This window comes from Macaca thibetana, chromosome 8 (assembly GCF_024542745.1).
Source record: "Macaca thibetana thibetana isolate TM-01 chromosome 8, ASM2454274v1, whole genome shotgun sequence".
Lineage (NCBI taxonomy): Eukaryota > Metazoa > Chordata > Mammalia > Primates > Cercopithecidae > Macaca > Macaca thibetana.
The window spans coordinates 21,372,391-21,386,733 of NC_065585.1; the positions used below are offsets into that span (position 1 = coordinate 21,372,391).

At 41.1% G+C, this 14,343-nt stretch overlaps 1 protein-coding gene across 2 annotated transcripts in view; it reads left to right on the top strand.

Annotated features, from left to right (window-relative positions):
• The first annotated feature begins 696 nt into the window (after positions 1-696).
• Positions 697-14,343, top strand: part of ANXA13 (annexin A13) — a 58,619-nt gene continuing 44,972 nt past the window's right edge. Inside the window, exons 1-2 of one of the 2 annotated variants that reach the window (XM_050801706.1) lie at positions 711-802; positions 2,217-2,339. In XM_050801706.1, the coding sequence (XP_050657663.1) occupies positions 788-802; positions 2,217-2,339 (138 nt within the window). In that variant the 5' untranslated portion in view covers positions 711-787. Of the gene's footprint in view, positions 803-2,216; positions 2,340-14,343 lie in introns of both variants that reach the window. The other variant, XM_050801707.1, reaches the window with a different exon arrangement.

Genomic DNA, 14,343 nt, shown 5'->3' on the forward strand with positions numbered 1-14,343 from the left:
AAAAAGAAACATGGTGTAATACCTTCTCAGAAAAAAAAGGAAAGAAAAGAAACATGCAAGGCATGGAACAGAATACATTGTACAAACCCATTTGGCCAGGGAGAAAAGACAAGTTGGATAAAGATAAACAGAAGTAGGTAACTAGACAGACCGACAGTCGGACATAGCTGAATATGCATGGACCACTTCCGGAAGGACTCACAGAAAACCTCTGGGATCAGTAGGCTGACTTTTCACGGGACCTTTTTGTACTATTAAAAACAAATTTACTGTCTGCACATATTGCTTTTTAAATTCAAAACTAAGTAAAATTTTTTAAATGATCTAGTGTAATGCAATGTGGCCTTCAAAAAATTCTCTGTAATAATAATAACAATGTTAGTAAAAATAGTAAGATTTTTCTATTTGGTTAATGTTTTCATTATTAAAAGGCATACTATTTAAAATGAACACCCAGAATATGAAAGAATAACTCAATGATTCAGAAGTGAGGTAGGTTTAGTCTTTTAGGTGGGAAGAAGCTACTCAACTTTAAAAGCCTAAACTTTATTTATTAAGAAGTACATTATTTTAAAAACATGGGTACCAAGGAAACTTGGGCAGTCTAAGTTCATCTGTAGCTAGAGCCACTCCCTACCCATCCCCAACAATGTATTCAAATTCAGTGCCAAAAGTTACTTATTAAACACAAGAGATATTATGCCCGGAGGAAAAACATTGTAAACTTTGTCTGTGGGAGGACTGATCTCTTAGTGAAATACAGAAAAACCATCTCGGAAAAAGGAAAATGGGCAATCATCATGTAAGTACTCATTGCCTTTGGGAATTGGTTTTAATTTTGGTTAGCATGTGGAGGAATTTAAACTATAAAATCATGACTGATACTTGTATACTTTATCACTGTGATTACCCTTTAATATTGGTTTTAGCAACAGCATACCATGCTTTTAAAATGTATTGAGGCGGTGGCTCACGCCTGTACTCCCAGCACTTTGGGAGGCCAAGGCCGGCGGATCACTTGAGGTCAGGAGTTTGAGACCAGCCTGGCCAACATGGTGAAACACTATCTCTACTAAAGAAACTTTTTTTAAATAAAAATTTAGCTAGGCGTGGTGGCATGTGCCTGTAGTCCCAGTTACTGAGGAGGCAGAGGCAGGAGAATCATTTGAACCTGGGAGGCGGAGGTTGCAATAAGCCGAGATTGTGCCCCGGCACTCCAGCCTGGACTACAAGAGCGAAACTCCGTCTCAAAAAAAAAGCTTTGGGAATATTTTTTTCCCTCATTGGCCAAAAATCTCTTAAGAGGGTCTAAAGAGAAGGAAGTATGTAAAATAAGGTGGTAAATAGTGCCTTGCAGAGAGCAAATGGTTAATATGTATCTGTAGAATGTATAACTAAAGCTGTTAGTTTGTAGCAAATTTGTATAAAACTTCATAAACTAAGCCCATTCAGAGTTATGTGGGAAAGATAGGTTCATGTTGCAAATACTAATAGACCAAGGTAAATACTCCTGTAAGTCCATACAACTTGGATTGAAAGGTGAAAATATTCCAGTATTATTTCTAAACATGCAGATATATGGAAGGGACTTAATACTTTAAATTTCTTTTGAAATGTTTAGGCTCCTGAATAGTGTGTCTATAAATTGTTAATGACTAAAAACTGACTAAAACACTACCTTTTGGAACCAACTACACACAAGACAGATCAGAGTTGAATCTTGAATATTTTTTACACGGAAGTATATCTAAAGCTATTCCAATACAAATCTTAATAAGGTTTTATGTACCTGCTATAACTTCCCACAGCAAGAATGATCTATTTCATGCACACTATGAGCAGAGAATAAAACTCCAAAACTTTCTGAACCCTGTTACTTTGTCTATAAGGGTTTTCCTTCGCTATATATTAAACCTGCACTCAGATGTTTACAAACTTACAAATATATTCTTAGGAAAGGCATTGTTTTTTATATCATCTACAAATAGCATTTTCATACCAGCAGAGATTATGAACGATCCATTCATTCAGTGTATCTTTCAGAGAAACTGAAGCCTACTTTTCAAATACTTGTGATAGATGCAGAGGACCCCAGGAATAACTGGACCCTGCATTCACAGCTTAGGAGGAGAATTTTGTCTTTTGAAAGTCAACCCAGGGGGCAGCTGGCCTTTAGGAGTGGACCAGCATTTTTATGTATTTTTTTTAAATCCTAGAGCCAGTCGTACACCCTCTCAGAAGGCAGTCAACAGTTGCCCAAAGGGGACACCCAACCCTCGACTGTCGTGCAGCCTCTCAGCCACCCATCAGGGAATGGAAAGCCAGAGGTCCCACAGCCTGTAAGCACTTTATTTTCCCTCCAAATCATAAGTTTGACCCCTGCTCTCTCTTGGGGCCAATATGAGTCCCCAGTGACCTGTCATGTTGGACCCTCCACCAGCCACCAGCCATCATCAGGCGTGACTTCCAAGCAGGGAAATTTTCCCTGCAAAAAGTTTGTTACTGTATTTACAGGTAACGTAAAAATGAACTCTTGTAGGGGCTTAGTTTCTGTTCCCAACAGTGTCTCATTAATAACCCCTTAAAATCAAGCGCATGAGACTACACCAGGACCACTATGACATTTCAGAAAATAGTAAAGGAACTTAACATGTGCACAAGGAATGAATATACGTAAAAAGGTAAATACAAAATCTTTTTAAAGAGCAAAAAATTATCCCAGTAATGGCTTAACTTATTTGCATTAGAAAGTTACTTGAATATGTACAAACATAAAACTAGAATGCTGGTGGTTTTGAAACAACTACATAACCAAAACAAATACATAAATTAAATGATAATGTTATAAGTCAATGCTGTTTAAATGTATGTTATCAACATAGTGTAATAGACAATGTTATTTTGTTGAGATTAAATGGCTGTGCTCAACATGAAATGGTCCCAATGGCTATAATGCTGGGATTTTTTGAGTTATACTTGGTTTTTGTTTTGCTTTGGTTCGTTTTCTGAGTGTCAGCAAATCTAAAATATGGTGTGGTATGTGACTTCTGAGTTCTTTTATCATATTTCTCTGTTGAACCTACTGAGACACTTTCATTTGTAAGGCTCCTTGTAAGGCCATGGGACCTTCTCTCAGCTCACACACATGGTGTTTCTATTAAATCTCCCTCTGTTCACTCTTCTTTCTTCATTAGCCTGCAATAATTGAAGTATGACTATTTGGCATATAAACAATCATAAATACAAACACAAATGCAGACATTGAAATCATGAGCCAGAACTTGGTCACCTTGATGACCTAGTGTGCTTTATGTTAATTTTTAAGTTATTATCAGCATGAAATACAAAAGACTCCTAGAAAAGTTTTTATTCCCCCAAGAATATGTCCACAGACCAGGGGCCATAGATAATTGACATCTATTATTGCAGAGCCAGTAGAATATTGGCCAGGAAATTGCATTTTTCAAGGTACTATCATCTGAAATCCTAACCAATCCTTAAATGAAAATTACTTTTGTGCTATCCTCAGTTCTTTTGCCACTATTACTGATTTTTTTGAACTGAAGACCTAGTGTTGCTAACTAACCTGTTTGGAGCAGCAGCAACCAAGACACCGGGTCATTATCATTCGCCAAATCACACAATGTTCAAAGAATTTCCTTATCCTGGAGGACATGTCCTTGTGTCCAGTGAGCTTTGCAGATAGAGTGCACACAGAGAGAAAGATCAGATCAGTGGAAAAATCTGCTTAGGTTTAGCTAGATGACTTTTCTATTGTCTGGGTTGTTTTCACAAGAATCACTATCTAGAGAAAAATACAGAAGTGAGATCAATATTAAGATTACCATGGGAGTGTGGCTAGGGAATATGGGCAGAACGACAGAGGGAGGGAGACCTCGTAGAGCCATTGATAAATGTGTAAATAATCACAAACTCAACTGGACTCATGATTTCTGGGAAATTACTTGCAAGGCTAATGAACAGGCACTAGAAAGGACTGCAGCCCTGCTACTCAAAGTATGGTCCCTGGATTTGTAGCAGCATCCACACTGCCTGGGCACTTGTTAGAAATGCAGACGCTCAGCCCACTCGGATCTGTTCATTTTAACAGACTCTTCAAGTGATTTTCAGGCACATCAAAATCTTAGAAGCACTGGACTTTGGAACGCATTCTCAAACCTGCCTGCATTGAGATCACCTGAGGAGTTCTAAATGCCACCGATGCGTGGGTCCCAGCCCTAGAGTCTGAATTAATTGGTCTGGTGGTTGTCCTGGGCATCAGGGTTTGTAAGTGCTTCCCAGGTGCCTCTAATGTGCAGCAGAGTTTGAGAAACACTGAAGTGTAGAATATGACTAATCTTACAAGAAGAGCTCTGCACACTGGGGACAAAGGCAGATGGTCATTGCACATGCTCATAACTGAAAACCGATTTGTAAATGTTAGAACATCTGTTCAGCGGTCTGCCACGTTGTTTGTGAACATGCCAAGTTTATGACTTGCTTGTGCCAATGTTTAGCCAACATAAATATTGTCTCCAGTGGGGAACAGTTTGGGACTTGTGGCAGGTGAACACCAGGCGAGCTCAGATGAAGGTGGACCAAGAACACCCAAAAGCTGCCTGACAAGTGGGGAAATAGGTCCAGATTCCTGAGAGAAGAAGAGAGGCTCTGGAGGCAGGTAAAAATTGGCTGGGAATTTGAAATTAAAATAAGTATGGTCTTAACCAAGGGTTTGCATGAAACTGTGATCCCAAATCCAGAAGACCCATAGTCAAACCCTAGCAAAAAGCAGTCTAAATCATTTCAAAAGATCTTTCTTCAAAATAAATAAAATCCTTATTTATTTATTTAAGATCCTCTTAAATAAATAAGATCAGGAAATATTATTTTTTTTTTAAACAGGGTCTTGCTCTGTTGCCCAGGCTGGAGTGCGGTGGCACAATCATGGCTCACTGCAGCCTCGACCTCCCTGGCTCGAGCAATCCTTTCACCTCAGACCTCCAAGTAGGTGGGACTACAGGTGTGTGCCACCATGCCCAGCTAATTTTTTGTAAAGATAGGTCATCCTATGTTGCCCAGGCTGGTCCCAAACTCCTGGGCTCAAGTGATCCTCCCACCTCAGCCTCCCAAAGTTCTGGGATTACAGGTGTGAGCCACTGCACCTGACCTCAGGAAATCTTTTATCCCAGAAAGTTAGTCCTTCAGAACATCACCGCAAAAGTGTGGGAGGAAGTGAAAGGGCCTCTGATGTCAAAACATGACATGCACCAAAGCATACCTTCTTCATTTAAAGACAAGTCTCCGAAGGGTAGCTACATTTTAGGTATGATTATGGAATCTTAGCCTTTTGGATATTTTGTCTATGGTGGATTAAAAAAAAAAAAAAAAAAAAGCAGCCATTGTAAGGAGGTGGTAAGAAGTCGGCAGAGGACAGATACACTGATAGAAGGAAGAACCTGCAAAATGAAACCTCAACACAAGAATTCTAGAGCCACGGGAGTCTGGGGCCACTTGGTGCAGGGGAGAGAATCCTGCATGTCCCAGCAGCGCGAGCTCGCCTCCCAGTGCCACAGCCACAGCAACAAGAACCAAAACTAAAACTCCCAGTGGTGATGGTTATAACTGGAGGTTTAAATGAGACCTTCTGAAATGTTAATGATAATAACTGACATTTATAAAGTGCTTAGTAGACTGTGAACTATTTTGAGGGTGTGAACAGTGACCCTGGAAGTTGGAGTCCTTCATGCCACCAAGCACTTCACATGTGTTATGTCATTTGGTCTTCATAACAATCCTATCAGGGAGATACTATCATTAGTCCCCCTTTTAAATATGGGGAAAGTAAGGCAAAAAGAGTTTAGGTAAATTGTCCCTAGTTGGACTGCTAGTAAGAGGTCAAGCATGGATTTGGATTTAGGCACAAATTTTTAACACTATGCCTTGGGTTCAATAAAGTTTCTTTTTATGCCAAATAGAAGCTTAACCTATTGGGATTTCTGAAACTGTTGAACTGAATCATCACCTTGTAATCTCTTTACCCCCTTCCCTGAGCTTTCTGCATTCCTTGCCCCCCAAGCTGGATTGAATGCTCTTCCTTAAGGCTTTCATAGTTCTGTCTGCATAACTATTACTCCACTCCCATGTGGTTTTTTGTCTTTGTTTTGTGTTTTGAGACAAGGTCTCACTCTGTTGCACAGGCTGGAGTGCAGTGGCACAATCACTGCTCACTGCAGCCTCTGCCTCTCGGGGTTCTCCTACCTCAGCACCTCCATACCCCCAAGTAGTTGGGACCACAGGCAAGCATGACAACACCCAGCTACTTTTTAATTTTTTGTAGAGATGGGAGGGGAGTCTTCCTATGTTGCTCAGGCTGGTCTACAACTCCTAGGCTCAAGCAATCCTCCAACCTCAACATCCCAAAGTGTTGGGATTACAGGTGCAAGCCACTGCGCCCAACAGAACCACCTGTTTTGTACACCTGCCTCACACTGGACTGATGGTTTCCTGAAGGTAGAACTGTATTTTGTTCACCTTTATATCCCCATCACCAACACAATGCCTGCAGCATGGTAGACGCTTAACAAAATTTAGATAAATTCATCGATGCATTCATTACATTTTCTAAATAAATCTTAAACAAATGAGTGTTTTGCCCAGTTGGAGTTCAAATTCCTATATCTATTTGCATTCCCAGACCAATTCATGTGCAAGGCCCTGGCATCTGTATATTTTTAAACTCCCCAAATGATTCTAATGTATCCAAAGTTCAGAGCCATGAGTCTAACGTCAGGTATTCTAGTGCAGTAGTTTTCAAATGAAGTCTCCCAGGCCTGCATCATTGGTATAATCTAGGATCTTGTTAGGAATGCGAATTCTGGAGCCTCATCCAAGATCTACAGAATCAGAAACTCTGGAGGTAGAATCCAGCAATCTGCATCTGAACAAGCCTTCCACGTGAAACTGATGCATGCTCAAGTTTGAGAATGACAGTTGAAGCATAAGTCTTTCCCATGCCCAGGATGGGGCTATGCCTTGGCATTGACTATGGGGAACTCCCACCATTCAACCTGTAGAGATGCCCAGATGATGGCATTGAAACCCAGGTTAACACCATGCCTTCCTCCCCAGGCTTCTCACCCTGAATGCAGCCTGGAGAACTCCCCCATTCTGCTCCTTTCCCCACCCCACCCAGGCTTCCCTCTCGCCCTGCTGCCATGTAAGATGTGACTTTGCTCCTCCTTCACCTTCTGCCATGACTGTGAAGCCTCCCCAACCATGTGGAACTGTGAATCCATTAAACCTCTTTCCTTTATAAATTACCCACTCTGGGGTATGTCTTTATTAGCAGCTTGAAAACGAGCTAATACAGACAGCAATCGTTGGATTCAGGAAATACTCTAAATCCAGGATGATTTCATTTTGAGATCCTTAACTAATCACATCTACAAAGACTCTCTTTCCAAATAAGGTGAATTCTGCAGCTATGAGTAGACATGAGTTGGGTTGAGGAGGTATAGGCATAGGGAAGCCCAAGTCAGAATCAGGCAAGGGAGTAAAAACTTGAGTGCTGCTTTTAGCTAGACCATGCTGGAAGCTAGTGGAGAAGGGCTTGGAGAGAAACATGGCCAGAGGCAAGTCAAGCACTTGGGAAGCAGTGGCCTTGGAGAGAAATGAAGACCCTCTGCCGCCCTCCGCCCTCATCAGCTAAAATAGCAACAATGGAATTGGGGACAAGAAGGCAGATCGGAGTCAAAGGAACATAACTTGCTAAGTGGGTGCGGGAGGTGAGGGAAAGGAAGATGACAGAGTGACTCCAGGTGTCTTGTCTGGTTTGTGTGTGTGCACAGGTGGATGGTGGCACATCCCAGGGATGTAAGGCAGTGACAGATTGAATTTGGTTTAGGGATCTATAGAGTTTGAGATATCTTTGGGAAATATGAGTTCACAGTTGTTATTGTTTGTTTCTTGGACAACTAGTATGTGTTTGATCAAAAGTAGCACAGCACAGGACTCACTTTGACTTAAATAACAAAGACATTTAATTGTCAATTCTAACAGGAGCTCTGAATTAAGCTAATTCCAGTGTTGATTCAGCAGTTCAGTACATCATTAGGGACCCAAGCTATGTCTGCCTTTCTGTCCTGCCACTCTGGATGTATTAGCAATGTCTCCCCGCCTAGGTGCAAGATAACGGTCATGTGTTCAAGTTAATGCTCTCTCAAGATAGTCACAAGCAAGAAGGAAGCAGATAGAGGGAAAAAATACCTTCTTCCTTATGTACCACTCCCCTATCAGGGAGGAGAATCTTTCTGCAAAGCTCCAAGCAGCAGACATCCCTTTCTATCTCATGGGCCAGAACTGGTCAAAAGCCCAACTCAAGACTGGCAGAGAAGAAGAGGAGACCCTTGAATCATAATTCATCCCTGAAGCTGAGCAAATCATCTTCTCAGTTCTCTCTCTCTCTTCTCTCTATGAATTGGCTTCTTTCTCTCCTACTGAAAATAAGTTTTTTCTTTTCCTGGTGTGGGAAGCAAAAGGGGTTGGTAAGAGGGAGGCATGGCCATAGATAGTTCAGGCACCAAGAGAGCTCCATGGCCTCCCATAGCTCCAGATTAGCAGCCTCAAGGAAAATCTCTTCTTCCTCTAAGTATCTGTAAGATGCCAGGGAAGAATTCTTGTTGACTTGGGTCATGTACCTACCCCATGAATAATCATAGTTGGTAAGGTTGGCTCTATCCTTGGGGATGGGGTATATTGCTTTATCATCACCTCTTTCTTATACTATTATATTTAATAATATTACTACTGCTATTACTACTACCACTACTAATACTAATACTACTAGATGGACTGAAATAGAAAGAGGATGCAAACTTGAAGATCAGATAGAAAGGGAGAAAAATAATTCTCTTTCCAAACAATGGGGACTTGGATGAGAGTGGTAGGAATGAAAAGGAAGATAAAAATGTTTAAGAGAATTTTAAAGAAAGAATTAATAGATTAAAAAATTAATTAATTAACTAAAAGAATTAATTTTTTTGGATCCAATGTATAAACTCTTCTACCAGGGGAAAGAATAACACTCATTGTTTTGATACTGACTGAGACAGAAATTTGCTCACAGCAAATTTAGCTATTTCCCCTTGTTTCCTTTTCAGCAAATCAGAACTTGTCCACATACTGCTGATTGCATCCTGCCAGACAGCACATTTGATGCCATGAAGGCCCCGCTCAGCCCCCAATATTCTCACTTTTCATTTCCAATCTGCCCACTTATCATTAACTCTTGAGGATTCCTGCAAGTAATGAATCCCAAGTTCATACTCTCACTGAATTGGCAAAAGACGAAATTTGGCAATATAAGAAGGAAATGGATCATTCTTTTCTAATGAGAAACGTGCTTCATTTTTCATAACTCCTGAAGGCATGGTTCCTTTCATGGTTGAGAAATAGCCATCATCTCCCCACAACCACTTTATCCTCCAAGTTCTCTTTTGTTGATGCAATACAGCAGTAATTGGATATCTGGAAGTTTAGCACTCTTCAGAGGTCTCCAACTCCCCAAACAATCTGTGGACAACCTCAAAGCAGACAGTCATTTTCCCCAGGACACAAAATCTTGTTTCCAGATAATGAATGTTATTCTGCTTCTACTAGAAACTCCAAGTTCTCCAGCCCAACACAGCACTCAAGGGCCCCTAAGAATGAGTCAACAGAGAGATGTCACTTGGCCACATCACCCTGCCAGTGTAGGCTGGGATGTTCACAACAATCTTGATGCAGACAAAGAAGCAGGAGGTGACAACAGGTTTCTCACTTTGAACTGATCTCAGCTCACACTCTTCCTCCTAGTTACCTTATCCCAGCACTCATCTTTCAGATTTGTCATCTGGGTTACTTTGCAGAAAAATTAAAGAAAGTAAGACATCATGGTCCATTTCTATTCTTCCCTTTTAAGTTATCACAGCAATTTGCCCTTGGTGACTGGCGTCCTTGCTTTAGTCAGTACCTGTGTGCCATTTACCACCAGAGGCTTGGCCTTCTCCACACTTTTTAAAGAGATCCGTTGACAGAATTGTTACAACTATTTGGCCAGGGTTGTAGACCCTTGGCACATTAGTCCTTGGCACTGCTGACATTTGGGCCCAGGTAATTATTTGTGTGTGTGTGGCGGGGTGGTGGGGGAGACGGCGCTGTCTGTTCTGCGCATTGTTGTAGGATGTTTAGCAGAATCCTGGCCTCTATCACTAGATATTCCAGTAATACTCCCCTACTCGTGCCAACTGAAAATGTCTCCAGACATTGCCAATTGTCTCCTGGGAGACAAAAATCGCTCCTGATTGATTGAGAACCACCGCTTAAATAGGAAAACAAGGCTCCAGGGCAAATGTCCTCAGAGTGTCTTTATGTCTCTGGATCTCTACCAGAAATCACCATTCCTGCCCTTCTGGCCCAGGCATGTCCCTACACTGATTTCTTCTCTTATAACAGGAAAAAGTCAGCTTCTCTTGAAGATTGACCCTTGTCCTCCTGTTGATGACAGCAGCAGCCAAGAGGCAGCAGTTTTCTCAAAACTGTTAGCCCATGAGTAACTTCATCTTCTTCTTTTTAAAAGATTATTTATTTCCGTGGGTTTTGAGGGAACAAGTGGTATTTGGTTACATGAGTAAGTTTTGGGGCAGCAGGTGGTATTTGGTTACATGAGTAAGTTCTTCAGTGGTCATTTGTGAGATTTCAGTTCGCCCATCACCCGAGCAGTATATACTGAACCCTATTTGTAGTTTTTTATTCCTCACCCTCTCCCACCCTTTCCTCCAAGTCCCAAAAATCCACTGTACCATTCTTATGCCTTTGCATCTTCATAGCTTAGCTTCCACTTAAGAGTGAGAACATATGATGTTTGGTTTTCCATTCCTGAGTTACTTCACTTAAAATAGTATTCTCCAATCCCATCCAGGTTGCTGCAAATGCCATTAATTCATTCCTTTTTATGGCTAAGTAGTATTTTATTGTGTATATATATATACCACAGCTTCTTTATCCACTCATTGATTGGTGGGCATTTGGGTAGGTTCTGCATTTTTGCAATTGCAAATTGTGCTGCTCTTAATATGTATGTGCAAGTATCTTTTTCGTATAATGACTCCTTTTCCTCTAGGTAGATAACCAGTAGTGAGATTGCTGGATCAAATAGTAGTTCTTATACCAGAGTGAGATGGGTTTCACTGCAGAAACCCCCAGTAACAAGGCTGCTGGGCTGCTGGATTTCCTGTCTAGATGAGCAGTGCTCCCGTGGAAAGACGTGGGCTGGAACCATCAGGAGCTGATTAGCTCACCTCTCCTCTGGTTGGGTGTAGTACCCTGCTTGGACTCCTTATACCAGAGCTCAGTGCATGGCAGGATGACCACATTGTTTACACTCCTGAGTATACCATCAGTACCTTCGGGTACAATGGTGCCCACCACTTTAAGACACAACATATTGAAGGGCCTTCAAGTCAGGTCTCCTACCTCCTACCCTGCCCAGCAGTCACCTTTGATAGGTAAATATCACATCAACACGTGTAACCCAGACGGCATAGCCTAAGGAAGCTTGTCTTTCTGTAAAATGACCTAACTATACCAATTTTCATTAAAAAGCATTGAAGTGCCAACATGGAAGCAATCCCAAATGTAAGAGAAAGGTCATGTTTTAATCTAAAGAATTACACTCATTTTTCAGAACATACACAGTCAACATATGTAAGCAAATCATGTTGAGCTGTGATCCAAATGGATGTTTTTCTAGTTTTAGTTTTATTTGTCAAATGATACAAATATTTCTGCCCCTTTAGAGTGATAGCCAAACACTTAGTCATCATGTATGTCACTGTAACACTGCATCTTGGAAAGGAGGTATCAACAGCAATGAACAATTCTGTAACATTCCAGCACCCTACTAAGGTGGGCAGAGCTCAAGTTTCCTAACACACTTTCCCATCAGCTCTCTGATCAACCCCCACAGACGAATAAACCTCTAATGTGGGAAGAGGTTCTAGGCATGAAGGAATTAGCTTGCTTTTAGTTGGTGTGAGATCATGGAGGATCCTAATGAAAACAGCAATAACTACATGATGAAATATCAAATATTCTTATTCAAACTGTGCTTAAATATACCCAACAGGTTATACTGCCAAATACATATTTTTCTGTTGGGTAGTTTTACTTTTTGCTCTGGCAAGCAATTAAGTGGATTTTAATTAACAAAAAAAAAAAGCAAGGCTTTTTAAAAATCAAATTTATTGTTCCAAGGAAATCATGCCCAAGAAGCAATCGACTTAATGAAACCAATATGTCACTGATCACCCAAGATTCATGCTTCAGATGTGAATGGCCCCTCTATTTTGTTTCAAATTGCCCATCAATCTCTACTAACCATGTCTGTGGAAATGTTACCAGGATATTTTCTGGCTCTGAATTTATGAACGTTAAAAGTACAATAATTTGCATTCGTACTAACTGGCTTCAAAGTGCAAATCAGTAACCAGTTAGAGGTAAAAGAACATTGTTCTGAGAGAGAGAGGAGATGGGTGTCTTCATAAGGTGACCCTGGGCAGGTGACTTAACAACCAGGCTTCAGTTTCTTTAAATGAGGGGATTGGATACATTAAATGTCTCCCAAACTTCAGATTTAAGTACAAACTTCATGATTGTTGCCAAATACGTGGGTCACCTCTTCTACTAATTACTCTGTTAATTATTTTAAATACTCACTTTTTAATATAAATTAATTGATCTTAAAAGGAAATTTTATACTGATACCATAAATGGAAAATTAATATCAATTGACATAAATGTAGATAATTAAATGAAAGCAAAAAGAATGTATTAAATTCTAACTAAATTTGATATTGCCAGTTGAAGGGTAAGGTCCTATTCTCTGACTAAAAAAGGACCTGTCTACATGGTCTACATGGGATACAGTGGGAGTCCACAAAGTAAATAATGAGGATTTGTGGGCCACAGAACCTCTGGTGCAAGTAGGTAACTCTGCCATTGTAGTGCAAGAAGCCATAGACCAAATGTAAATGAATGGGTTGGCTGTGTTCCAATAAAACTTTATTTACAAAAATAAGTAATGGGCCAGATATGACCCTCAGTCTGCAGTTTGCCAACCCCTGGATTAGATGAGTGTGAAAGACCCACTATCACTAAGCACAGACTTAATCAGAAGAGTTGGGAGAGAATTTTAAAAGGAGTTCCTTTCCTAGTTGGAGGTCCAATGGCTTTAACGCTTTCAGCGTTCCACGTCACCCATTTGGAAAAACCTGGGTTAAATTTTCACTTTAAGATTTCATCCTGGCCGGGCGCGGTGGCTCACGCCTGTAATCCCAGCGCTTTGGGAGGCCGAGGCGGGCGGATCACAAGGTCAGGAGATCGAGACCACGGTGAAACCCCGTCTCTACTAAAAATACAAAAAATTAGCCAGGCGCGGTTGTGGGCGCCTGTAGTCCCAGCTACTCGGAGGCTGAGGCAGGAGAATGGCGTGAACCCGGGAGGCGGAGCTTGCAGTGAGCCGAGATCGCGCCACTGCACTCCAGCCTGGGGGACACAGCGAGACTCTGTCTCAAAAAAAAAAAAAAAAAAAAGATTTCATCCTAAACCTCTTCCCTTTATCTTTAGCATCTTGGATAAAGTCAAGGATTTCTTACTCGTGTAAACCCTCAGCACGTTTCTAAGTTGTCCTCCTCCTTTACTGGGATGTCAATGGGGAAAGTTTCTAATTTTTCTCAGACTAATGGTTCTCAACCCTGGCTGGCTGTTAGAATTGTCTGGGGAGTTTTAGAAATACTTATACCTGATATACCACTATACCTCAGATTCTGATTTCATAGGATCAGACTGGGAGCCCAAATGATTTTGAGTGCAACCAGGGTTGAAAGGCTACTAATCCATATCTCGGCCAGGTCACCTTCCTCAGAGTCCATTATTTCCTCCATTTGGTATTGAATTCTAAGAGCCCCAAGCATTATTCAGCTCAAACTGTTTCACACCCGAAGGTCTTAGGACTGCACTTTCATTTGTGATTCCCGTTATGTCTCCAGCTGAGGTATGATTGAGCCCTCCCACACACCTTGGTTAAATTTACTATTCCTCTTTTCATTCTCTCTGCTTCATCACCCTAGAAGGCTTGACACTATTCTCAGCTCAAGATTTCCAGCCAAATAAGTTTCCTGTTCCATTCTTCTGTCCCTACTACTGCCACTGACTCTGACATTAATACAAACTGGGTGCAAGACGAGGATGCAAAGGGAAAGGCATTCAATGTATTCTGTAACATACAAAGGAAGAAGATTCCTCCTC